This window comes from Salvelinus fontinalis, chromosome 19, assembly GCF_029448725.1.
Source record: "Salvelinus fontinalis isolate EN_2023a chromosome 19, ASM2944872v1, whole genome shotgun sequence".
Lineage (NCBI taxonomy): Eukaryota > Metazoa > Chordata > Actinopteri > Salmoniformes > Salmonidae > Salvelinus > Salvelinus fontinalis.
Window position 1 is genome coordinate 1,626,192 of NC_074683.1, and position 27,334 is coordinate 1,653,525.

The 27,334-nt window shown below is 42.3% G+C and overlaps 1 protein-coding gene across 17 annotated transcripts in view; it reads right to left on the reverse strand.

Moving 5' to 3' along the window:
* The window catches only part of caska (calcium/calmodulin-dependent serine protein kinase a), a 208,365-nt gene extending 181,614 nt beyond the window's left edge, over nucleotides 1-26,751 (reverse strand). For 11 of the 17 annotated variants that reach the window (XM_055870322.1, XM_055870319.1, XM_055870323.1 and 8 more), the window contains exon 1: nucleotides 25,931-26,750. In XM_055870322.1, the coding sequence (XP_055726297.1) occupies nucleotides 25,931-25,989 (59 nt within the window). In that variant the 5' untranslated portion in view covers nucleotides 25,990-26,750. Of the gene's footprint in view, nucleotides 1-25,930 lie in introns of all 17 variants that reach the window. The other 6 variants (XM_055870317.1, XM_055870307.1, XM_055870309.1 and 3 more) reach the window with 1 other exon arrangement.
* Between the last annotated feature and the right edge of the window lie 583 nt (nucleotides 26,752-27,334).

Consider the following 27,334-nt stretch of genomic DNA (forward strand, 5'->3'; position numbering starts at 1 on the left):
TGATAGTTTCCGGATTCGACCATATTAATGACCTAAGCCTCGTATTTCTGTGTGTTATTATGTTATAACTAAGTCTATGATTTGATAGAGCAGTCTGACTGAGCGGTGGTAGGCAGCAGCAGGCTCGTAAGCATTCATTCAAACAGCACTTTCCTGCATTTTGACAGAAGCTCTTCGCTGTGCTTCAAGCCTATCAACTCCTGAGATTAGGTTGGTGTAACCGATGTGAAAATGGCAAGCTAGTTAGCGGGGTGCGCGCTAATAGCGTTTCAAACGTCACTCGCTCTGAGACTTGGAGTAGTTATTCCCCTTGCTCTGCATGGGTAACATTGCTTCGAGGGTGGCTATTGTCGTTGTATTCCTGGTTCGAGCCCAGGTAGGAGCGAGGAGAGGGATGGAAGCTATACTGTTACACTTGTAATACTAAAGTGCCTATAAGAGCATCCAATAGTCAAAGGTTAATGAAATACAAATGGTATAGAGAGAAATAGTCCTATAATTCCTATAATAACTACAACCTAAAACTTCTTACCTGGGAATATTGAAGACTCATGTTAAAAGGAACCACCAGCTTTCATATGTTCTCATGTTCTGAGCAAGGAACTTAAACGTTAGATTTCTTACATGGCACATATTGCACTTTTACGTTCTTCTCACACACTTTCTTTTAGTATTATTTAAACCAAATTGAACATGTTTCATTATTTATTTGAGGCTAAATTGACTTTATTGATGTATTATATTAAGTTAAAATAAGTGTTCATTCAATATTGTTGTAATTGTCATTATTACAAATAAATAAATAAATAAAAATCGGCCAATTAATCGGTACCGGCTTTTTTGGTCCTCCAATAATCGATGTTGAAAAATCATAAATCGGTCGACCTCTACAATGTAGCAAAGCCATCTCTATGCTATTAATGCCACAACAAAACCAGACCTAAGCTGTTCTACTTCCTGCTTGGCTGCTGGAGGAGATTTCTACAGCCACTATTCCTTTCCTTGAGCCCTCAGGAAGGTCTAACACTATGACCAATGGAGAGAGCGAGTTACAGCATTACACACGTGGCACATGGCTAAGCTGTGCCACTCACTACTGTAGATGAATAAGCCCAGGCTGCAAACAGAGAAAGGGAGAGGGAGTATGTGTATGTATATGTGCTTGTTTATGTCAGGGTTTCCGTTTGCGGCATTTGCCGGCTTTTGGCCAATAAAAATAAATAAGAAGCAGATAAATAAAACTGTTTCCAGCCAAAATCACCGGGAGAAAAAAAATCCCATTGCTAAATAATGCTTCTTATTCATTGATGGAAATACCAGGCGATGTAAATACATTCGACCGTCATGCTTATGTAACCTATGTGAACTGGCTAGCTAGTTAGCGGTGGTGCGCGCTAATAGCGTTTCAATCGGGTGACATTTTATTGTCTGCTACATTACATGAGTTGCATGTTCCGAGTGGAGCAGCGGTCAAGGCACTGCATTTCAGTGCAAGAGGCATCCCTACAGTACCTGCGTCGTCCGGGTTTGGCCAGGGTAGGCTGTCATTGTAAATAAGAATTTGTTCTTAACTGACATGCCTAGTTAAATAAAAGTTAAATAAAAAAAGATGAATTACCATAATGTAAATGTGATTTCTGTCATTCTGAGCGCCGTGGGTAGACGTCCTAATGGGTTATGCACCCAGTGCCTAGGTGTAAGGACCGACGCTAGAGACGAGAAGTAAGTACAGGGAGTGAACATTTAATGGAAAACGGACATCAAACAGAGGAAGGACAGGGGGAACAAAACGACAACAATGCTGACACAGGGAACAAAACTGAGGAACAGACAGATATAGAGGGGGCAATCAACAACGTGAAGGAGTCCAGGTGAGTCCAATCAGATGTGCATAATGACAGGTGTGCGTAATGGGCAGCCTGGCACCCTCGAGCGCCAGAGAGGGAGAGCGGGAGCAGGTGTGACAATGTGGGTACGGTAAATTTCTCAAATGGCCGGTAAATTTAACATCTTCCCAGTCACGTTGTCCGGCGCCACATTTTTCTAATGGAAACCCTGGTTTGTGTGTGTGTCAGCTCTTACAATATGAACAAGTACACAAGTCAAGGATTCAAAATGTGCCCAAACAACTCAAATAGCTGACTCATAACCCTCTCACCCTCCCTCTCTCATTCAGTCCCAGAAACAAACAGATAGATGTCCATCCGCAGAATTGGATTGTAAATATTTGAGGCGGCTGAGTGTTTGTGTGTGCGTGTGTTCATACAATAATGCAGAGTCGACCAGGCCTATAGTACACACATTCATGCATGCTGTTGGCTGACCGTCAGCATTGTGGGCTAAAACCCAAAAGAAAGACAATACTAGACAAAACATACACTGCTAAAATAACACACATGCGTGCGCACACAGACACATACCCATATGCTCGCTAAGGCCAACAACAACTCGCCCCCTCTCCCCTATAGTGACACAGATGGAGGGAGGGGCAGAAATAGCAGAGAGGTGAGAACAGTTCCTCTCCTCCTTTATCCCTCCATTCCTCCCCCATTGCCCTTTCTTCATCCCTCCATCGTGAGAGAAGGATGGCCTTGTTGTCCTGAGAAACAGAACATAGCTTGCAGGCTGTCAAGGCCCAATCAATCACATTTATATCTAGCCCTGTTTACAACATTTGTCACAAAGTGCTTTTCAGTAACTCAGCTCAGATCCGCAAAGGGCAAGCAGTCAGCACACTGACAACCATGACAAAGAATACGTAGGCGCCCTAGAAGAAAGAAACCTGCAGAGGAAGCAGAGGACTGCAGGCTAATAAGACATGACCCATCACTTGCATTAACCTTTAGACTGGATTGAGAGGCCCAATCTTTAGGGCTCCCTCCAGAGTCAATAAATATGTCACTGGAACTGTGTGTGGAAAGACTGGAATGTCTGTCCAAGTCCTAACTCTATGTGTGGGTGGCAGAGAGAAGACTGGCTGTAGAGACGTGGCAGTAGCCAGTGTGTGGGAGAGACAGAAATAAAGAGAGAGAAAGTGAGAAAGAGAGAGAGGCTGCTATTAGTAAATAAATACAGTAAAGACTGCATGACCTGTATGTGTAGAGAGAGAGAAAGAACCAAAGGTCCGTGTTCTGTCTGACTGTAAGCAGCCTAGAAGCATATCCTGTTTCTGTGGCGTGAGGCAGCTTGATGTACACCACCTGAACAGGACACTAGTCTATCGCATGGCTCTACACCCATTCTATTTCCTTAATGCTGAGTGCCAAGCAGAGATGCATCGGGTCCCATTTTACAGTCTCTGGCATGACCAACCTCAACCTTACAATCTCAGGGCGGACACAAGTCTGTCTACATACTGTACATTTATTGTGTGTTGACACACAGGGTGGAAAGCGATAACAGTAACTGGGTGTGTGAACTGACCAATGTGCAGCCATGTGGCGTGTGGCCAGTGCTATCAGCACCAGGATCAAAAGGCACAGCTCTGCATGGTCATGACAGAAACAGCAAAGGTGGCCGTGCAAACACACACTGCAGCTCGTCAGAGGCAGGGAGAGAGGGCCTAGGAGAGGGGCCTGGGAGCAACTCACACAGATCAGAAATAGCATGCTATGCTCACACACACACACACACACACACACACACACACACACACACACACACACACACACACACACACACACACACACACACACACACACACACACACACACACACACACACACACACACACACACACACACACACACACACACACACACACACCATTGTCTGCATGGATGAACTGTGCCTGGGGCTCTGCAACAACTCAACAGGAGAGAGGAAAGGAGGAACGAGTGGAAGAGTGAAAAGGGGAATGAAAAAGGAGAAGGGGAGCAGAGAGAAAATACAGGAGATGAGAGCGAGGTGAGAAATAGGCTCTCTCTCTCGGTCTCGGTCTCTCAGTCTAATGATGCTGATATGGTAATACAGAGTTAGGGTTTCACTGCTCAGATGAATAAATAAAAGGCAATATCAGAATAATGTTTACATTCCACCTAATGTACTCATAAACAAACAGGACATTTATTCTGGAGTGGCGGACAAGATGCACGAAAGAGACAAAGAGAGATAGGGCGGGATAAAGAGTGCGAAAGAGGCAGCGACAATAGAGTGCTAGGGAGACAAAGAAAATGGGGAGATGGAGAGATACAAACACAGAGAGTTGTTCAGTCTGTAATGTATTGTTGTGTGAAGCCTGTGTGGTTCTGTGTGGTTTGTATTGTGACTTCCCTCTCAGCTCACCACGGAGGAGCCACATCAAGCCCTGAGTCCATCTGTCTCTCTCTCTCTGTCATAACGGCCTGTCACATTACAATGTAACTACAGACCTGGTAAACAACATGTGTGTGTGTGTGTGTATGATGTGTGTCACACTGCACCGGATAGAGGCTTACACCGTAAATATAACTCAGTTCCCTGCTCGATCCTGTTTTGTCATTCCTGCTGTTGGGAATTTCTTAGAGGGATACGTACCATCAGCAATGGTACGGATAACCACAGAGACAATAGAGCAGGGATAGGAAACTTTGATGAGGGTAGGGGCCACAAAAAATGTGAACTCATGAGGGGCTCGCGGGTCTGCGTACCCACATCCATACAGAGTCGGCCCTAGCCTTTTGGGGGCCCAAAGGGAAATTTTATTTGGGAGAGAATGCGGGGACAAAATGATTACTGTCTGCAATATTCTCAGCTCATTCCTAAATACATCTCCCTGCCACACACGCACATGGCCTGTAGTAATGTGTGCATGGTTCAATAGGCAGTCATGAGTGAATCAGCCACAACAAACCCAAAATAAAACGGTTGTGTAACACCGATTTAGGAATTGTGTGTGTGTGTGTGTGTGTGTGTGTGTGTGTGTGTGTGTGTGTGTGTGTGTGTGTGTGTGTGTGTGTGTGTGTGTGTGTGTGTGTGTGTGTGTGTGTATCTCAGTCAGAGGAGATGATACAGCCACAGCAGCATAGAGATCCTTTTAATTTACTAGAGGGGATAAACCTCAACGTTCCATGATGGGACAAAAATGGCAGCCATCTTGGTCAGGGAAAAATCCAAAACCAGTCTAATTGGAATGAATGGCAGTAGACATTGGTGATGCATTTCCTGCTTTTACTTATGCACCGACAAAAAGGTATGTGATGTATCATAAATTATGTAATGGAATTATAGTCAACCTACAATATTGTCATAGAATGATAAATACAGTTTATACAGGTTTACTACCAATTTTGCTGTATAAATAGCCTCTAAAATATATGTAAACAGACTATAAATGTCTCAGATTTAGTTTTTCTATAAAGCTGTGAGTGCTATTATATCATACATTATATTATCAGTACTTGTTGCATTTACAACTTGTCTAAGTCCTATCATCAACTGATTGACGTTACTTTAGCTAATATGGTGACAGCGATGTATGCTGTTTATAGAGGTTTGGCTTGGAAAGGTTTTTTCGCCTGGTCACATACAGCTGACTTGTTGTGCGTTGAAGTACACAAGTGAAGGGAAGAGAAGGAATACAATGTGGCTGTTATGAGAGTGTACTCTGTTAACGCGTGATCAGAGGTGTATTCATTCCGCCGATTCTGTTGAAAAGCGTTTCTTAAATGGAAGCAAATGGAACAAAACGGGGATAAACATACCTGAATTTGTCCACTAGAAACTCTCGTTTGCAACTATTGGACAAATGATTACACCCTTTATCAGCTAGATGCAGGCAAGAGTGTGCAAGGCGGTATTGAATGTCACTGTCTGTCACCTTAAATTTGTCTCTCGAGCTGTGTGCACCTACGTTGTAAACTTTACTTCATAGGCCAGGTTGTATCAACCTCATTATGTGTACAGGGAAAATTAGAGTATCATGTAGTGAACCTATCTCTGTTACATTGAACTGGGTGAATGGAATATGAATGAGGGTCATCCAATATGCTGTAATAGAAATAAGGTCATGCTCATGAACAAAAAAATTGTCCCTCATCTTAAACAGCACTGACCACCACCGGTAGTATGACTATTGGTCATAGTATGGATATAGTTAGTATGCCAAAAGTTCCCAGATGTCATACAACATTCGCCAAAATACGAAGTATACAAATGGTGTTACGTCCGATGTTGGAATGATGAACACCAAAAAAACAACAAAAGATAAACGAACGTAACGCTCTGCAGGCTACACAGTAACTGTACAAAAACAAGATCTCACAACTGAAGGTGGGAAAAAGGGCTGCCTAAGTATGATCCCCAATCAGAAACAACGATAAACAGCTGCCTCTGATTGGGAACCATACTAGGCCAACAAAGAAATAGAAACATAGATTTGCCCACCCAAGTCACACCCTGACCTAACCAAATAGAGAATTAAAAAAAGGCTCTTTAAGGTCATGGCGTGACAAATGTACACTATTTCTGTGCTTTTTTTTAAGGGCATAAAGCAATTCTTCCGAAAATGGTTATGGCTTAAGAACGTTTTCAGATTTAAAGAAAATGGCGGCAAATATGCGGCCGACGTCCGACAAGAGCGGATACAAATTCATTGCTTTATTTAATTATAACAAATTTTAAGAAAATATTGAGCAATGTCATAAAGTATTGACTTTTCAAATAAGTTACACGTTATGTTGGCTGACAATTTGTTATCTACGCTAGCCTTACGAACCACATAGCATACTATTACAGCAGTTGCTTGCATGTGTAACCAGTGTGAAATGGCTAGCTAGTTAGCGAGGTGCACGCTAATAGTGTTTCAAACGGTGACGTCACTCACTCTGAGACCTTGAAGTAGATGTTTCCCATGCTCTGTACGGGCCAAGGCTTTTGTGGAGCGATAGGTAACGATGCTTCGTGAGAGGCATTTGTTGATGTGTGCAGAGGGTCCCTGGTTCAAGCCCAAGTTGGGGTGAGGAGAGGGACGGAAGCAACACTGTTACATATGTACCGGTATGTTAGCTAGATACCGAACGTTAGTTGGCTACTAATACATCGAACTTGCCAGTATATTAACTTGATTTATTTACATCATTCTTAGCTTAGCGGTATAGTTGTAAGATGTCGTAAGATACTTGGCTAGTAATTTGTTATGCTAACAAGCTAGCAAGAAGTTGCATAGCAACAGCATCAACTTCCGGTAGACAGGCGAAGCGCTAGTACACTCAACTGAAAGGATACCATTCGTTTACATTATACTAAAATTAACTAATAGTATATAGTATATACTCATTAAGTATGTAGTATGTTAGTATGGGTATTCAAACACAGCTAGAGACTTTACAACTACTGGATGAAGTATATAGAACTGAGTAAGAGGATCTATGGGCCTCATTGCTTCATACATACACAAAGGTCTGTGGTAGTAGTAATTACCAGGCAATATGAGTTTTAATATGAGCTGTAATGGAGTAATAGCTTCTGACAGACAAGGAACTTTTATGAGGTTGCGAAAGGTAGGTTATTAGCAGACGTACAGGGGACAGGAAGATAGGATGGGGAGAAGAGAGGAGAGAAGAGGAAAGGAAAGGAGATTATTGCCTGATAATCGGAGGGAGTTTTGTCTTGTCCCAGCCTACTGCTAACACAGATGTGTGTGTGTGTAGAGGAAAGGAGCACATTGAGTATCTTCTCTTGGTGTGATGATGACATATTGGTAGGAGAGCTCCTTAAACTACAGCCCTGGCGAGAGAGAGAGATATGGGAGACAATATTCATATGGAGATTAGGGATGAGTCCATGTATGTATCTACCGAAGCGTATAGATATCAATCACATTTATTTATAAGGCCCTTCTTACATCAGCTGATGTCACAAAGTGCTGTACAGGAACCCAGCCTAAAACCCCAAACAGCAAGCAATGCAGGTGTAGAAGCACAGTATATAATGTTATGTAAGCCTCATTGAGCCTTTGTATAAATGCCATCCATTATAACAATCCACTACTGGATATCTGGCTGCCAGTGTAAGAATCAGGCCTAGGATGCAGCAGCTAGTGTGATGTGCTGCTGTGGATAAACTGCTAGCTCTTCCTTCCCTGGAGGCAGTTGCAGACAGGCTGCCACTGTGCAGCCAGTCAGGGGTTAGGGACAACTAGCTTCAGGACAGGATTCTGTCAAACCTGCTTAGGCAGTGGCTTTGTTTACACCAATACAACACACACACACACACACACACACACGCACACACACGTGGACACATACACACACGAGCACACACAAACTTGTGTACGTGAAGGCACGTGTCATGACTCTCTCTCCTGGGTGAGGATCAAAGGTGTCGGATCAACCAGGCCAATGGCTGACAGATAGCCAAACTCTCTCTCTCTCCTGGGGGAGTTGGCCCGGTTTTATGACTTAACAACCAGATCGTAAATACCTTGCAGAAACTCTGCCTTTTGGCTCTGCAGTATTGAGAATTGAATGTCTGAGTGTCACATAGAGACTGTGCCGTCAACATCAAAAGATTGGACATTGGAACATTAGTTTTGAAATCCAAACATTTGGAATAGTTGGTGGGGATCCAAACAATAATCATGTCATATCATTTAGTATATTGTGATGTCATTAAGGATGGTATAACAAGATAACTGTAACTCTGAAAGTGTACACGTCCGAGTTGTCAGGTTTGCATCTACATTTTGTATGAAATAAATTATTAAGTATAAGAATACTTTTGTGATGATAACAATGTGATTTTAGCCTTTTAAATTAGATAATTGTTGTCATAAAGTTTTTTCCAGTCAGTAACCATGCCCATGTGAGCACATACATTGTGTTGGCGTGATGGAACGCCTCCCTTTGAACCAGAGTGCTAAAAAGGAATCACTGAAGAATTAACATTAAACCAAAACATGCCAGTTTGCTGCCAGTGTGTAAAATGGTTCTAGCTGTACCCTGAATAATCAACCATTGAGACCAGTCTACATGCAGTGCGAGCTGAATACGTTACCAATGGTTGAATCTCTACAGACCAGACAGCGTGGAGCGGTGGCTACACGGCTGGAAATGGTTAAAACTACAAGACCAGGAAATGGTAAGACCCTCTGAAGGTGAAGACTATACCAAACATTCTCAGTCTGCAGCTGGGTAATGTAAAGTAGTCTAGAACAATTGACCCAGACAGGAAAGAAGAACAGTTCCCTATCACCACTGTGTGATACACCTCTGATGGATCCATTCTAATGAACACTCCAGAACAAAAGAAGCCTACAACTACGAAGAACATTGTGACCTCTGGTGGACCACCAGACTTACATTGAACCATCACACTGAACCATCAAGTTCAACAGAGAGACGACAGAGAAAGACATCTATGCGTAAATATGTATTGCATTCCTTTTCTGAATGAGCAGTTGTTAGGGTGCTAAATATCCATATTTACGGTGAACGTATTTTTCAACTGTATGTACGATAAGTCCACTCTCTTCCTCTCTCCCGCTCCTTATCTTCCCACACCCCCTTTCTATTGTGTAACAAGCCGTGATATTGGGTTAGTCCACTAGGGACTGTGTTTCATTGCATTATGTTAGTAATCAACCATCTATACTGTGTGTTTGTTTATGTACTGCTGTGTGATTATTTAGTTAGTAAATAAATAATTAAGCCCATTTGTGTATCGCTGAATCATCACTAAGGCTAGGGTTTGTGCAGCTTTACGAGGTCAACGACATTCAGAAGAGACTGATGAGGTCATAATCCATTAATAAGTGACTGTTATCTATAGATATGAATATATCTTAAGAGTTTAATTCGGAAGATAGTAACTCGTTAAATACGTTTTTCTGTGGTGCCCCAAGTTACTAATGAGTTCATTGTTACATTATTAATGCACCTACGTAATAATGCAACGTAGTTCATTGATTTGATGAAATAGAATTCATGATAGTCACGACACACGCATACCCTATTTTAAACACCTTTAGCTTATCACTTTAGATATTGAAGTAACTCTAAACAGAGCTCAGGCTGTGCAGATGGACTTGTTGCATTTTTTCCCAGCATCTGAAAGCCACCATCACTAGTGTGGTAACTGGGAAGCCTCTCTCGAAACACAGCATACTTTCACTTTCCTCTTCTCTCTCCACATAAACAAATAGCTCTCTGATTGGGGCCACATGTTGTTTTTTGTTGCCCTCAGAAGCCTTTACTGGCACGCACGACGATGACGACTCACAAAAAAACAGAACTTGCAAAACTTTTAATTCACTGCCTTCTTACTGACTCCTGCAGCTCACTCCAACACTGGGCTTTCGAGCCGGGTGGCCGCCAGCCGGTTGTTTTTCCAAGATGGCCAATCAATGACAATAACACAGGCAACTCATGATGTAGGCTACACAATGAATGTCTTGGATCGTTGTGAATGTGAGTAAACTCAATCAGGATACACAGATATCAGGGGACAAAAAATAAAGTTGAATTGGGAATGCACTTAAACGTTCTTTATTCCATGTGGATTTATAAGGAGTGGTCTGAATGTCCTCCAAAATCTGTGTGGGTTGTAGGGATGGTGATTTGGTGTTTTGTGTTTTTGCAGGGGAATTATAGCTCCAATCCTTAAAAAGTGGTGGTTTCCTTGGAAATGGCTCCTCGAGGTTCGTTAGGGTGTGTGTGTGTATATGCAGCCAGGGCCGTAACCCAGGTTACTGTGTATTTTGGCATGGATGGAGGAGATGACTTGAGATTCAAAAGGCCCCACAGAAATGAAAGAAAGAAAATAAACAGAGAGAGGGATGGAAGAAAGGAGGGGAAATTATTCCTAAAATAAAATTGGCTGCATTAGCAGCTTGGACAGATGGATGTCTTGCCCTGTTTTACTCCGAGTCAGACACCACCAGAATCACTCAGGATTAAAGAGCCGTTTTGGTCCCCAAATGATTATGTAATTTTTTCCATATGGACGAGGCGTCAAAGTCTGAGTTGTCATTGAGGGACGATGAGGCCGGACACGAGAGAAGGGAACGATCTCAATGTTTGAGCCAGGGGAGGACAGCAGGCATGGGATAGATAGTATGCAAGGAGTTGGGAGGAGGTGGTCCTTAGTGACACAGTGTGTGTATGTCTGTTTGTCTGTCTGTCTGTCCATTGGCATTACCTTAGGTGGTGTGGGTTTATGTGAGGCAATGTATGTAATGTGTATGTTTTCATTCCCCACATTTTACTCCTGGTATGTGGGTGATCTGCTTGTAGATTATGCACGTATGACACACTGTTAGAGCAGCTGGAAGATAATGAATTAATAATTCATGAATAAATGAATCATCTCGTCAGACAACAGGACCTGCTGGGCATGCAGTCTCTGGACCACACACACACAGAGACAAAAGAGCACTGGCCTGTTTCTGCCTGCCACCGTCTTCCATGCTTCACTGGTCTGAATCAGTGACAATGGCCCATCCTTCATCCCTTTCTTGAGGGTAAATCTATTTGAATTCAATCACTATGACAGCACCCCTTTTGATTTTAATGGAACCTACCATACATATTTGCCCTTTGTAGAAGTGCACAGAAAGTGACTTTTTGGACCTGAATGACAAAACATTCAAGAGATAAAGGTGACCTATTTCAGTGGTGTAAAGTACTTAAGTAAAAATACAATAAAGTACTACTTAAAAGGTTTTTGGGGTATCTGTATTTTACTATTCATATTTTTGACAACTTTTACTTAAAGAAAATGAAGTACTTCCTACTCCATACATCTTCCCTGATACCCAAAAGTGCTCGTTACATTTTGAATGCTTAGCAGGACAGGAAAATTGTCTAATTCACATACTTATCAAGCAAGAGAACATCCCTGGTCATCCCTACTGCCTCTGATTTGGTGCTCATTAAACACATGCTTCGTTTGTAAATTATGTCTAAGAGTTGGAGCGTGCCCCTGGCTATCCGTAAATAAAATAAAAAGTTGAAAATGTGGCCGTCTGCTTTGCTTTGAAATCATTTATACTTGTCCTTTTGCATTTGATACTTAAGTATATTTTAGCAATTACATTTACTTTTGATACTTAAGTATATTTTTAACCAAATACTAGTGGACTTTTACTCAAGCAGTATTTTACTGGGTAACTTTTACTTTAGTCATTTTCTATTAAGGCATCTTCACTTTTACTCAAGTATGACAATTGGGTACTTTCTTCCCCACTCCTAATTTTGCATACCCCACGAGACCATGAGTCTTCATCACCGGAAAAGATAAATGGTTGAGATTGATATCATTTAAAAGCTTACAAGCAGGGTTGTGAAACTATTTTCACATTTCTGAAAGGAAAAAATTTGTTAAATAAAAACAAATGTAACTTTTAAAGTAAATGATCTAAAAATATCTAAAAACGCACCTGGTACGGAGGCGCAACAAGGAGCGAGTGAAAGGAGCCTAGGCTACTGTTGATTGCAAACGTGGAGGAATTTGTCATTAAAGTAAAACAATAGTTAGAGCAGAAAGAGTACTGTCAAGGTGTGCGCTACTGGTGGAGAAGTCAGGTGCAGGAGAGCAGAGAGTTGTGAACAGGCGCACACTTTATTAATTTCCAGTGATGAAGACATGGATGTGGAGTATGCAAAATGGGTCAACTCTGAGCACCTTTATCAACTAAATTTTTTGACATTCAGGTCCAAAAAGTCCCTTTCTGACCACTTCTTCCACAGGCAAACATGAATTTACTTCTTCCATGGGCAAAACGTAACTGAATTCAACTGGATTTACCCTTGAAGTAATCCCTGTCCCTTCCTAAAAAGCCTCCTTTCCTTTCTTTACCTCCACTGAACTATACAATGCACTTATAAAGACAAAGTTTTTTCACTCAGCAGACAAGTGAGTAAAAACATATTACAATATCAGGACACAGCCCTGTCACTTCCCTCCCTCCTAACCAGTCCTGTGATGTTATTGTAAAATACTTCTGTAAGTTCCGCTGGAATCCGGAGAATTAAAAAAAAATCTAAAAATTCTAAATTCCGATCAAGTCGGCAAAAAGCAATCAGACAGTGTGTGCCGTTATCTGTAATGAAGCGTTGAGGTTAGTGACCTGAAAAAGTGCTGCTGTCTGTCTGCATTAGCCTAGCATTCAGTTCAGCCTGGCTAGACAGACAGTAATGATTGTGTCTTCTTCACTGAAACTGAAAGTAGGGGGAGGGGGGATTTCTTCACTGGCTTCCTAAGCTAGCTGCTAAGCTAAATCACGTAGCCAACTGTCAGACTGTCTCAAGCATTATGATGGGAATTGTAAAAACGTTTAATCAATGTTAAAGGCCCAGTGCAGTCCAAAACTTGACTTTCATTTGTTTTATATATACACTATATTATACAAAAGTATGTGGACACCCCTTCAAATTAGTGGATTCGGCTACTTCTGCCACACCTCTTGTTGACAGGTGTATAAAATCGAGCACACAGCCGTGCAATCTACATAGACAAACATTGGCTGTAGAATGGCCTTACTGAAGAGCTCAGTGACTTTCAATGTGGTACCGTCATAGGATGCCCCCTTTCCAACAAGTCGGTTTGTCAAATTTCTGCCCCGCTAGAACTGTAAGTTATGTTATTGTGAAGTAGGAACGTCTAGGAGCAACAACGGTTCAGTCGCAAAGTAATAGGCCACACAAGCTCACAAAACGGGACTGCCGAGTGCTGAAGTGCGTAGCACGTAAAAATCGTCTGTCCTCGGTTGCAACACTTACTACCGAGTTCCAAACTGCCTCTTGAAGCAACGACAGCACAATAACTGTTTGCGGGGGCTGCATGAAATGGGTTTCCATGGCCGAGCAGCCGCAAACAAGCCTAAGATCACCATGCGTAATGCCAAGCGTCGGCTGGAGTGGTGTAAAGCTAACCACCATTGGACTCTAGAGCGGTGGAAACGTGTTCTCTGGAGTGATGAATCACGCTTTACCATCTGGCAGTCCGATGGATGAATCTGGGTGGGGCAGATGCCAGGAGAACGCTACCTGCCCCAATGCATAGTGCCAACTGTAAAGTTTGGTGGAGGGGGAATAATGGTCTGGGGCTGTTTCATGGTTCAGGCTAGGTTCCAGTGAAGGGAGATCTTAGTTCCCATGAAGGGAGATCTCAACGCTACAGCATACAATGACATTCTAGACGATTCTGTGCTTCCAACTTGTGGCAACAGTTTGCGGAAGGCCCTTTCCTTTTTGAGCATGATAATGCCCCCCGTGCACAAAGTGAGGTCCATACAGAAATGGTTTGTTGAGATCGGTATTGAAGAACTTGACTGGCCTGCATAGAGCCCTGACCTCAACCCCATCAAACACCTTTGGGATGAATTGGAACGTCAACTGCGAGCCTAATCGACCTCACTAACGCTTGTGGCGTTGGAAGCAAAAAACATAAAAATGTCTACATTGGACCTTTAAGATCCTAATATGTTCCTAAGAGGGATGTGTAAACATGATGGAAGGAGAATTTTTCTTGTCGCTGCACACATAGAGATGCAAGAGACCATGTTTTCATGGACTTGACATGAGGGATAAAGATTTCAGGAGCTAAATGTGAGAACACTGCACTAGTGTCTATGGGTAATTGTAGGTGCTAAAACTACCCTCTAAGCAGAATTCTCCCCTATCCCATCAGAAAAAACTGTATGTGCTTGACACATACAGTTGAAGTCAGAAGTTTACATAGACTTAGGTTGGAGTCATTAAAACTCGTTTTTCAACCACTCCACAAAATTCTTGTTAACAAAATATAGTTTTGGAAAGTCAGTTAGGACATCTACTTTGTGCATGACACAAGTAATTTTTCCAACAATTGTTTACAGACAGATTATTTCACAATTCCAGTGGGTCAGAAGTTTACATACACTAAGTTGACTGTGCCTTTAAACAGCTTGGAAAATTCCAGAAAATGATGTCATGGCTTTAGAAGCTTCTGATGACATCATTTGAGTGAATTGGAGATGTACCTGTAGATGTATTTCAAGGCCTACCTTCAAACTCAGTGCCTCTTTGCTTGACATCATGGGAAAATCAAAAGAAATCAGCCAAGAAAAAACATTTTAGACCTACACAAGTCTGGTTCATCCGGGGGAGTAAGTATAAACACCATGGGACCACGCAGCCGTCATACCGTTCATGAAGGAGACGCATTCTGTCTCATAGAAATGAAAGTTGGTGCAAAAAGTGCAAATCAATCCCAGAACAACAGCAAAGGACCTTGTGAAGATGCTGGAGGAAACAGGTACAAAAGTATCTATATCCACAGTAAAATGAGTCCTATATCGACAACCTGAAAGACCGCTCCGCAAGGAAGAATCCACTGCTCCAAAACCGCCATAAAAAAGCCAGACTGCGGTTTGCAACTGCACATGGGGACAAAGATCGTACTTTTTGGAGAAATGACCTCTGGTCTGATGAATCAAAAATAGAACTGTTTGGTCATAATGACCATTGTTATATTTAGAGGAAAAAGGGGGAGGCTTGCAAGCCGAAGAACACCATCCCGACTGTGAAGCACGGGGGTGGCATCATCCTGTTGTGGGCGTGCTTCACTGCAGGAGGGACTGGTGCACTTTACAAAACAGATGGCATCATTAGGGAGGACAATTATGTGGATATATTGAAGCAACATCTCAAGACAGTCAGGAAGTTAAAGCTTGGTCGCAAATAGGTCTTCCAAATAGACAATGACCCCAAGCATACTTTGTGGCAAAATGGCTTAAGGACAACAAAGTCAAGGTATTGGAGTGGCCATCACAAAGCCCTCAAAGCCATTACAAAGCATTTCACATTCTTAAAATAAAGTGGTGATCCTAACTGACCTAAGACAGGTGATTTAAATGTATTTTGCTAAGGTGTATGTAAACTTCCGACTTTAACTGCACACAGTGTGGATGAAGGCCCCTCATAAAGGCAGTTTGAGGATGTTGGGCTCCCGAGTGGCGCAGCGGTCTAAGGCACTTCACCTCAGTGCAAGAGGCGTCACTACAGTCACATCCGGCCGTGATTGGCGGTGCACAATTGGTCCAATTTTGGCCGGGGTAGGCCATCATTGTAAATAAGAATTTGTTCTTAACTGACTTGCCTCGTTAAATAAAGGTTAAATAAATAAAAATATTAACAAATTCACCTGAAGTCTAGGCTAAGGGCCATATGTGACCCACCACCTAAATTTGGTACCATGCAGCAAGATTTTAAATGGTGTTTTTTTACTTTGGATAAAAGTAGAGACTCAAAGCTAGAAAAGTGTATATCATACACTGCAGTTGAGGAACAATGGGAAAGTAATTCTGCTTTGAAAGTTGATAAATTCGTGACCCCACTTTTGAGAAAATTTGCCTTGAATATTTTGGTATACCTACTGGGGAGCTCTTCTTTGTCTACACCCATTCAGCATCGTTCACACCCGCTTAAGCCTTAGCTCCACCCATCTCTTCAAGGGTTCACATGAGAGGCAATGTGCTAAACAGAGTGAGTAGTGTAGTAAACAACCAAAGATTTCAAGACTAATAGTGGTAAAAGTAGTAGTCTACAATAAGGAAAATCTCCAGATAAAAATATACTTTTTCTAGTCTTTGGCCTATATCCTAATACGACTTTGGTGCAGGTCATGTTGTTCTTCACATTACCATCTCTGGTAAACACACACTATATCAAATAAAATTGATGTTTATGTGTGTAAATTGTACAGTGAAATGGTTACTTGCATAGTAGGAATATCAAAAACAAAGTGTCCAGATAAAAATATTGTATAAATATTTTAGCATTATTAGATGATGCTTACCCAGACACACTTGTCTAAATTGATGGGTCATGTGAAAGAAATGCTATAACCATCCCCCAGCCACATCTAGCTAAGTATATGGGTCACTATTGTCTAGACTTGTACACATGTTCATGAAATACAATTGATGGCCGTAATCACCCCCAGACACACCTGGCTACCTTGATGGGTCATGTAATCATCTGGCAAAGTGAAACAACGAACCGGCATAATCCAAACTCATACTACTACCAATACAAACATTGTCATAGCTGTAGTATGAATCTGCAGGTATCTAAAGCTAACCAACTAGGTTCAATATTAGCTAACTAGGTTCAATGTTAGCTAACGCTCGCTTGCTAGCTAACGCTCACTAGCTAGCTAACTGTACGCTTTAACTTGCAATGAAAACGGCTTTCACAAAATTAGAAACGTATAATATCTGAAAATGTAGCTAGACTCTTACCAGTATACATGGATGAATGCTTCACGGCAGACTGGAACCATTTAACTCTGTTTTGTTTGTAGCTACATCCTGTTTGGCCAGCATTGTGCCAAGTCATTCCAGTTCACACTGACCGTGGCGTGTGCAGAAAGTAGCCCACCATAACCTTTCCCAACTTATCTGTCGATAGTGCCTGCTAAATTCAGGGCATCAACGTTCTTGAGAAAAGTAGTAAAACTTTTGTAGTTCTCGATGGCTAACGTTATATCTTTCAACGCCTAGCTTCTTGAAACGGGTCACATATTCAATCAAATCCAATATGGGCATGTTAATTGGGCATGCATGGCAAATAATAGATGCACAACACAAGAAATTTGCATTCTTATCAATGCAAGAGGCGTTTTGGTTTCTCTTAACTATCGTGTGATTATCTGAACACTGTAGGGCCTCTGGATCCCAGTGCCAAAGATCCTTGGGTCATCATAGTGACATCCGTCAACAAGCTGTTCACTGCTTTCCTGCTTTCAGCAAGGAATCTTAAATGCATTTAATGGGGGACACAAGTCTGCTTTGAGTCATAATATTGTTGCTAACCTAATCACCTACACTAATGCTAATGCAAATGGACTTCTGCTCTTCCATAACACAGTTTATACCTAGCTAACCTCTAACCCTCCACTTGGCACAGGAATTGCAGGAAATTAGCTTTAAAACCACAAGATAATTATCTGAGCTACATGGAGAAATGTGTAGAATTGCATGAAATTGTCTTAAAAATGCAAAAAATCCTCTACATCGTTAGGATTGGGACTACTAAAAATCTCTCAAAAATGTACCCGGGCCGACAATGCCCATTGTCACGCCCCCTGCCAAGCCCACCACCTAAGCCCCTTTTTGATCCCCAAAAAATGTTGGTGTGTGGGTGTGTTTATTTTATTTATTGTTTTAAATCGGAGAGAGGTAAATTTTTAGGGCGATTCTTGCACTGAAATTATATTGAATTCTGCTTATATAATCACACTATACCACAAAAAAACTGATTCAGATTCATGTCCATAGGGGGAGTAGCAGGGGGAGGGTGGAGCAGTAGCTGACTAGTGGTGGCTATTCAGCAGCCTGATGGTCTGAGGGTAGAAACGATTGGCCAGTCTTTCAATTTTTGCCATGATGCTCCTGCACTGCCTGTGTCTGAGTGATTGAAGTGGAGAGAACAGGGCATGGCTTGGGTCCCTGATGATTTTCTTAGCCTTCCTGCGACACCTGGTGTTGAAGATGTCCTGTAGGGCAGGCAGTGTGCACCCAATGGGTGTGTTCGTCTGCAGCATCAAGTTCAAATGCTAAGACTCCGAGATCATTGAGTGCTTTTGAAATCTGTAGCCTATCTCTGCTGCGATGTACCAGCACAATGGACAGCGTCCTACAGCTAGGCCCCTTTTGGTAATAAATACGTGACCCGTTTCAAGAAGCTAGGCATATGTCGCAAGTCACTATTTCAACACAGCCCAGCTCCATCATGCCTCTTATCCATCTCTGCATGGGCAGCTTCAATGGAGACTGAATAGGAAGTAATATGCTCCTCTCAATGGATCAGTGCACTCACAGGCCTGCCTACAGTCTCACTGTATGTTTAACAATGTCTTCACTGTGGATTTAACCATGGGGCTTGTCCTTTACCGCACAGTGAAGTGGGTCTACTTTAAAATGAATAGAGTGAATTACTGTCCATTTGCATTACCTTAGTCAGGGACTCAGGCAGGCTTAATAAAGAGCCATTATGTAATCACTGTGCAGGATGTGGAAGTGTGTGTTAATTGTAGGAAGGAATGTGTGTGGCCATACATAAGTCTGTCAGTCCTGCCCTCAGGCCCGTCTCCACAAGGGTGCTTACTTCCTCAGCCCCCCCTCCCCCCTATATAAAATAGCAAAAAAGTGACATTGACAAACTAAGGGCAACCATGGCATCTAATTTAGTCAGAAAGTTGTTTTTATTGCAAGTTAAAGTGTACTGTTAGCTAGTTAGCTAATGTTGATCTGTATAGTAATTTTATTCATATCTTAGAAATCTATTTGCATTGCTAGTTATAGCCTAATGTTAGATAGCTAGATAACATTGTTACAAAGCTACAATAAAGAAAATGTACAAAACATTCTTTAGCCTCCCCTGTGCTTACTACCAGTTGAGTAGATAACATTGTAGATAACATTGAAACTAGTTGGTTAGCTTTAGCTACCTGCAGATTCATGCATGGTGGCTAGCTATGACAATCAGTTTGTATTGCTAGTAGTATGGGTTGGGATTATGGTTCCTTGTTTAGCTAGCTAACTACCTAGCTAAATGTCTAGACAAAAGACTCCACTATGAAAGTAACCATTTCACTGTACCGTTTACACCTTCTATATCCTGTGCATGTAACAAATAAACTTTGATTCTATTTAGTGTGTGTTTACCAGAGACAAAAATGTGTAGACAAACATGACCTGCACCTAGGTTAGATTAGAATATAGGCCAAGGACTACATCAAGTGTATTTTTAGTACTACTTTTTGCTAATACTTTCAACATTCAACACTTTTAGTCTTGAAATATTTAGATGTTTACTACACTACCTTACTCTGTTCAGCACATGGCCTCACGTGAATCCTTAAAGAGATGGGCAGTGCTGAGGCTTAAGAGGGTGTGAATGATGCTAAAAGTTGTAGCCTAGTTATTCATGCATGAAAACAAAAATACTAAATAGCAGTTTGGCTTAGAATACCAACATCTGCGAAAGTGAACGAATAAATGAGAACAGAACAAAACAGCGGTACCAAGTAGTAGTCCTAGTAAACAAAATATCAGATCGATAAATGCATGACACAAGCTATATGTAGGCTAGTTACATTAACAATAAACAAACGCAGTAAACAAAAGGAGAATGGAGATCCAAATAGCCTACAGCCTACTACAGTGAGATGCAACCATGCACAGCTGCTTGCCAAATAAATAAGCCTATAAAGGCAAACATGGAAAATCATTCAGCTCGCTCATGAGTTCAACAACATGTTGTGATACGGCACAATACACTTATGTGAATCAAATTCGAACCACCTAATTAATTAAGCAATGCCAGCCTACCATAAACACGCTTCCAAGACGTACAGAAACGAAAACCAATAGGCTATCAAGTAAACCATAATTGAATGTATCTATTTCAATAATGAAACATATGTACATATGTAGCTACACCCAGGGACATCATTTGGGTTCTTCATTGGAATTATATTGAATTCTGCTTATATCACACTATACCACAATAAACATAAATGTTCAAATGCTTTTGACAGGTTCGATGGCAAGAAATTGCCACTGCGCTCTCTCAGCACCATGGACAGCGCCCTACACACTAAAAGCAAGATTTTTATAATAAACAACCAGCTAGATTGTTTCAATCTTACCTTTTCAAAAGAGTTGCAGCCTCCTTGATGCTCTGTAGAAATTCCTGAGTAATCGATCATTCCATTTTCCCTGAAATCTTCTTGTAAGATCCCCCTCAAATGCCAGTTGGATTAGTTGAGCTTTCCTCAAGTGTAGCTTGCTTCTTCTGTGCTGACTGAACACTTTTGTCAAAGTGGAAAATGAGTTCTCGCATGTAGCTGTGGACGCCCCAAAAGTCAGTCCATGTTTCAGTGCAGTAAGCACGGTCGACATAGAGGAGAGAGGGTCAGAGAATCGTTGCAGCATATCAAGTGGGGTCCATTTGTCCTCATCGGAGCCAGAGGGGGGGAGCAACACCAATCTCAGCTTCCACCAAATCTATTTTGCTTAGATCCAGCAATGGTTTCACCTTTTTCAACATCTGGAAAGTCATAACTCTCGGGGTCAAGGGCACACTTGGCCTACACCAGTTGGCTGTTGTTATCGCTTATCGTTCTGACATTTCACCGATAACAGCATCCAAGAACAGTCTCTAAGGCTCTTTGCTTGATGCGTGCATAGTACCAAAGGATTTGCTATCAACAGCTTTCTTCCAGTTAGAATAGCCAGCTTGGGTGAAGGCCTTGTCTGCGTTAGCATTGGGAAACACAAAACTTTCGACATTGGGAAACAAAATGCTGCATCAGCAGTAACCAAGTATTCCAGTCACTCTCTTACTATGAACCAGTTATTATTAAATGAACGTTTTTGGACAGAAAACCTGTGGCTAGGGTAGGATTTAACCTGGGCTGGCTCCTCTGTTCCAAGATCATCATGAACAGTTGGAGATGGAGGCGGCTGTGGAGTCATTATCCTGGAGGCGCTTGTGGAAGGGTGGCTAGGCTCTGCACACACAGCATCATTGCTGATGGGCTTGGCGGCAGCCTCAGTGGGTTGATGCTGCTGCTCGTCGCTCTCCTTCTCCTTTTTTTGGGGTACTTTGACAAAGTTAATTTCTGATATACATCGCGGCAGATTAGCTGGTTTGAGCTAGCTAAATAGGCTAAGGCTAATAACACTAACACTTTTAACAGTTAGCCAAGAAGCTAACTAAACTCGGTAGTGGCGGGGTGTGAGGCAAAGTTGAGTGAAGCAGCTTCAATGGTAAACTTCACAGCGCGGGCTTGCCCTTAGAAATCAAAATATTACAGGTGTTACAGGTATCACGTGCACACTTTGCCTACCACAGAGATGAGTAGCGCCCAACCCACACCCTTGTTATTGAAACCCAAAGGACTCATACCTAGCCACCCAGTGGCTTTCCATAGACACACACAGTGGCGCGCCCTGTCCATTGTGCTGACACACTCAATCATGTAAACTTTTTTAGCTTTTTTATTAAACTAGGCAAGTCAGTTAAGAACAAATTCTTATTTACAATGACGGCCTACTTGTAAAGCCCCCCGACTCCCCCTTGTGGGGGTCCGAGGGCAGGACTGGCAGGCTATTGTATGGCCACACACACATTCCTGCCTCCAATTACACACACTTCCACACTCGTGCCACACTCGTGCCCACACCCTGCACAGTGATTACATATTGGCTCTTTATTAAGCCTGCCTGAGTCCCTGACTAAGGTAATGCAAATGGACAGTAATTCACTCTATTCATTTTAAAGTAGACCCACTTCACTGTGCGGTAAAGGACTAGCCCCATGGTTAAATCCACAGTGAAAACATTGTTAAATATACAGTGAGACGGTAGGCAGGCCTGTGAGTGCATTGATTCATTGAGAGGAGTATATTACTTCCTATTCAGTCTCCATTGAAGCTGCCCATGCAGAGATGGATAAGAGGCATGATGGAGCTGGGCTGGGTTGAACTACACTGGATTATAGTTTACTGTACGAGGCCTGAGACTACTGCATGGCCTACTGACTACTGACTCCTGTCTGTGTGTGTGAGAGAAAGAGAGTGTGTAGCATGTAGGCAACACGCAACACTTGTAAACAAAGGCTGTTCTAATGAAATAAGGCTGAGGTCCAAACAGCAGGATAAGCAGAACTGTACGCAGCTCTTATTCTACAGTCCATATTGACACTGACACCATCTGCCTGAGCTGTCACATGCAACTGGCCCACCCACGACCAGATACAACCACACACAACCATACACACACACACAACATATTCAAGTAGCACTAGGCCTATATCATTATAGAGTACTAATTATGGCCCCTCACCACACAACCCACACATGTGCACGCTCACACACACACTCACACCCATCCATTGTTCTGAGGTGATCAGAGGCCTGATAATAAAAGGGAGTAGCCTGAAGGTAGAGTACATCTCAAAGTAAAACTATTGGACTTCTTCCTGCTACAAACTCCCAACACATCCCCCTTTTCCCTCCCTCCCATCTCCCTTCTTCACCTCCCATTCCCCTGCAGTCTTGGGAACAGAGTGAATCAATCTAACAGCAACATGCCACATGCACACACACAAACGTGCACGCTCACATACAAACACCAACACACTCGCTGACAGACAGACAGGATTTGTGCCTGAGGTCAGTGTTCTAAAATTGAGAGCTTAGGCCTAAATCCCGCTCACACACACGTGCCAAAATCTCGTTCACACACATACTCTGGGACAGCACGCTGCAAAAACCCTACTCTTCCCCACACAGTCCAACGTTAAGCCGACCTATATATAGGCCTATATTATCACAGTGCATCTAACCTCGACATAAAACCCTGACGATCTGGAGCATTAGGCGTTTAAAGTGACGCCTTTGCAAACCGCTGTGTTGTTGTTTGGTAGGGTTTCCCATTCCCTCTGTTAATCTCTTTTCTCACAGGATCAAATCAACAGTCTACTTCACCGCTCCGTTAAACAAAACTCTGTAGTCTAGTAGGAACCAAAGACCGACGTTGATTATTCAAATGTTGTTCAAGTGTTGTAAACCACACTGGAATTGACAGAAACAAAATGAGTGTGTGTCTGTGAGTGCAGCTAACAGCGGAGATTTGAAGTGTTCGACTTTACTATTGTAGTCTTGTCTCTTTCAATATCTGTTCTGAGTGATCGGATGTTGGGCTGGATTGGGACTAGGCTGGTATGATAGCAGCTGCCGCGAAACACAGATCGTGGATCAGATAACGCTATCCCCAATCCTGCCCTTAACCATCAGGGGTAAAATGCTTAACTGACCATATACCAGTGTCTAGGGGAATCTTCATCCTACAAATGTTTGTTGAATGTGTGTGTACCTAACTCCTCCGGATGCATGGCATCAAGTACAGAGACAGGTATTTTGTCTGTCAGTGTCTTTTACATTTCTCACACAGGTTTCAGGCCTGCCTAAACATGTTACAGTAGGCCCAGTGCCCATTCAGTACACACTAGGGTTGGGCGTTATACCGTAACCCGGGGATTTTGAAATGCCCTCTATGACTTTTCCAATACCGCCTTTGACGTTATTTTAACTTTTTACAGAAATACCTGCCCTCAACTTGTGCACTAGGTAATACATAAAGTAGATTGCTCTCAACATTTCGCCTGTTAGATTATTTTTCATTATGAAGCTTTCCATTACTAGTTTCCCAAAACAGATGTTTGAGCCAGTCACATATGTTTTTTTACAAAGAGGGACAACAAGCAAAACGGGAGCTTTGTGAGGTGAGTCACTCCTGCAGCGCAACTTAGTGAGGTGATCAAGTTACATTTGTCTGAAATTCACTACTAATATTTGCCAGCTATATATCGTATAACCATTAAGTAAACTATCTAAGATGTGTAAAATAAACTCTCTACAGCTAGGTTTACTAACATAAGTGGCTAACGTTAGCTTGCAAGATCAAGCTTTTTCGTAACAGCAGCATAGACAATCCCCTCCTGGATAAAGATCCTGCTGTTTAATATATGTTTTGTGCATGGTGCAAACTGCATGTTTATATACTTGCATAACTTTATAAGCTGGGTTGTCTCTCTTAGTAGTAAATGTTTGCATGCGCTCATTAGCAATTACCTTGCATCTGCTATGGGGATTCCTTAGTACTCATTAGCATGCTGATAGTATACTGGTAAGTGACATTTTTTAGGGGGGGGTTACTTTTGGGAAAAAATGCACCCCTTGTGTGCAATACCGGTAATAACGTATAACCCAGGATGGCACAGTCACGGTATGAAGGTATGGAAATCTGGATACCGCCCAACCCTAAAACACACAATGTCAGTACACACAACACACACACACAATGGCCACTGTTAACAAAGCCAACCGAGCCCTGATCCCGTCAATATGATGATTGATGTGTTTCTGCCTTTGGTTTTCAAAACCTGATTTTCAGGGAGAGGCTCTTAATAACTGCCTGAAAACCTACTATCCAATGTACTAAATCTAATGCACTGATAGCCTTCTGTATTGTGTTTGCTGTTGTTTAGAGTAATATAGAAGTCCCTTTACACTCAACCTAATGACTATGTAATTACAGTGCAACTATTATGCAAATGCTAGAGTGGAGTAGCCTACATCTAAACAGGACACCAAGGCAATGATTGACTATGCATTGGGACTTGAAGCCTGCCGAATCCCTATTCATTCACCATAATCATCATTCTGATGTGTCATCATCATCCTAGACTGAGATAATCAGACCCACACAGCAGCTGTGGAGGAAGCTAACTTACAACATGTAGAATAGAATAGAATAAAGAACATAGAACAGACATTTGCTGTCACTGCAGGAAAGAAGTATGCACCCACAACATAAAAAGGAAGATAAATTTATCCACAGAGAAGTAATCATGCATTTTCATTGGCTCTGAAATAATTGGATTTCCTGGGAGTGAGCAAATGAGGAAAGATTCTATTGTCACATTTGCATGTAGCCTCGTCACTACTGCAAGTGACAATATGCAGATAGCCTTTTAGTACAACATGACTCATTGATTGCACATGACTCATGCGATTGTCTCATAGCTATAAGAAATCGCAGGTCATTACTTATCTGACATTGCTAATAGAGGAATGTGTAACATGGGAGACTTGCATCTTGCACAGGAGATTGAAGGCTATGAATTCAAATCTGTAACTCAGACGTGGTAATATGCACTACAGATCAGCTGTCATGACCGATACAGGGTGTGTGTGTTCACTCTCCACCACGATGAACTGTGAAGTGTCTCCCGTGCATGTTGTCACACACACACAGAGAGACAGAGACAGAGACAGAGACAGAGACAGAGAGAGAGAGAGAGAGAGAGAGAGAGAGAATAATCTAGACAGGGGACACATTCGAGGAGATACAATGTAACCGCATCGTGTAATAAAAGGCAACAAACATTACACGTACTTTCCAATGACCTCACACAGCTCGTACACATCTTCAAACAGTACGTCGTCGTCCGCCATGGTCCAGCGAGGCTGGGGAAATAATTCCCCCCAAATCCGTCCTGAAATGTATGTTCCAAAGCAAATAATCACAACAAACGGACGTTTTTGTAAATACAAACTGTTCTGCTCTCTGTAGCCTAGGCTACTTGAGGCGTAGACTAATCACCAAGGAGTTGGGAATAAAGCTTCCCCAATTCCAATGGGTTAGAAAAATATTGTTTCCCCAAAACGCTGCGCAGCTGCGGTGGTTCGACTACAGTGCGAAGCTTCAAGGCAACGTGAGTTTTTCAATAATCCCGTTGGCGGTCTCCGGTTCTGCCCCACCTTGCCCAGGTTTCCCGGTTTCCTACTTAGGCTAATCCTCCTCGAAGCCTACGGTAGTATTGTAAAACGTCAGAATAAACAACTCAAGTCGCGTGCCCCGTCTGCTGATCCACGTTCGTTAACCGTCCAGAACGCACGTAGGCTACAACCCGCTGCAAAAACTACAGCTATACTCTGTGTATTTTGCAGAGTTCATCAACAAAACTAACTATTTACTCAAAATACTGTTTAATCTAAATAACACATACGAGTATCCTAGCTACATTCTTCACATCCCAAAAGAGGTGAAAAGGTTAGTTTCGTCCCCCTTGAAAAGCGCGCATGGTTCCCGTGCACACGCGACTCGATCGGGAAGGTAAAACTATTTACTGAAAATGGGCTTCAGGGGCGTGCTCTAATCCTCTCTCTCTCTCCCTTTCACTTTATCGTTGCTCCAATTTTCCTCTCTTCCTTCGTCGCTCCTCGTCCAGAATAACCAAGCTCCTCCCACCCAAGGTTATGAAACTGCCCCGCCATCCACCATTATGGTTCCGCAGGAGCGGCTGCGTTCCGGGATTCCACCATTGAAACACACGGTGCTTGAGCCAAGATGACGAAGTGGGAGCGCCTTGTGGTGGTTTTCGAGTCGCAGTTTCCTGATTCACTTTTAATTAACAATAAATCACAAGGTGCACCTTTTCAAAGTGCCAATGACACCCCAGCATGCACACTTAGGCATTTAAACCTGCAATATGTAACTTTTTGGGCGACACAACGAAATCCACATAGAAATGTGAGTTATAGCTCTGTCATTCTCATTGAAAGCAAGTCTAAGAAGTAGTAGAGCTGTTCTATGTGCACTATTTCTATGCTCCCTCTGCTTAAATTACATTTTTGTGTCTTTTACTTTCGTTTTTGTACACCAGCTTCAAACAGCGGAAAATAAACATTTTTTGTTATGGAAAATTTATTTCACAGCGATTTAGATGGTACAATGATTCTCTGAAGAATACTTGTCACATTAACTGAAATTAGGCAAACTATTCGAATTTTAGCTACC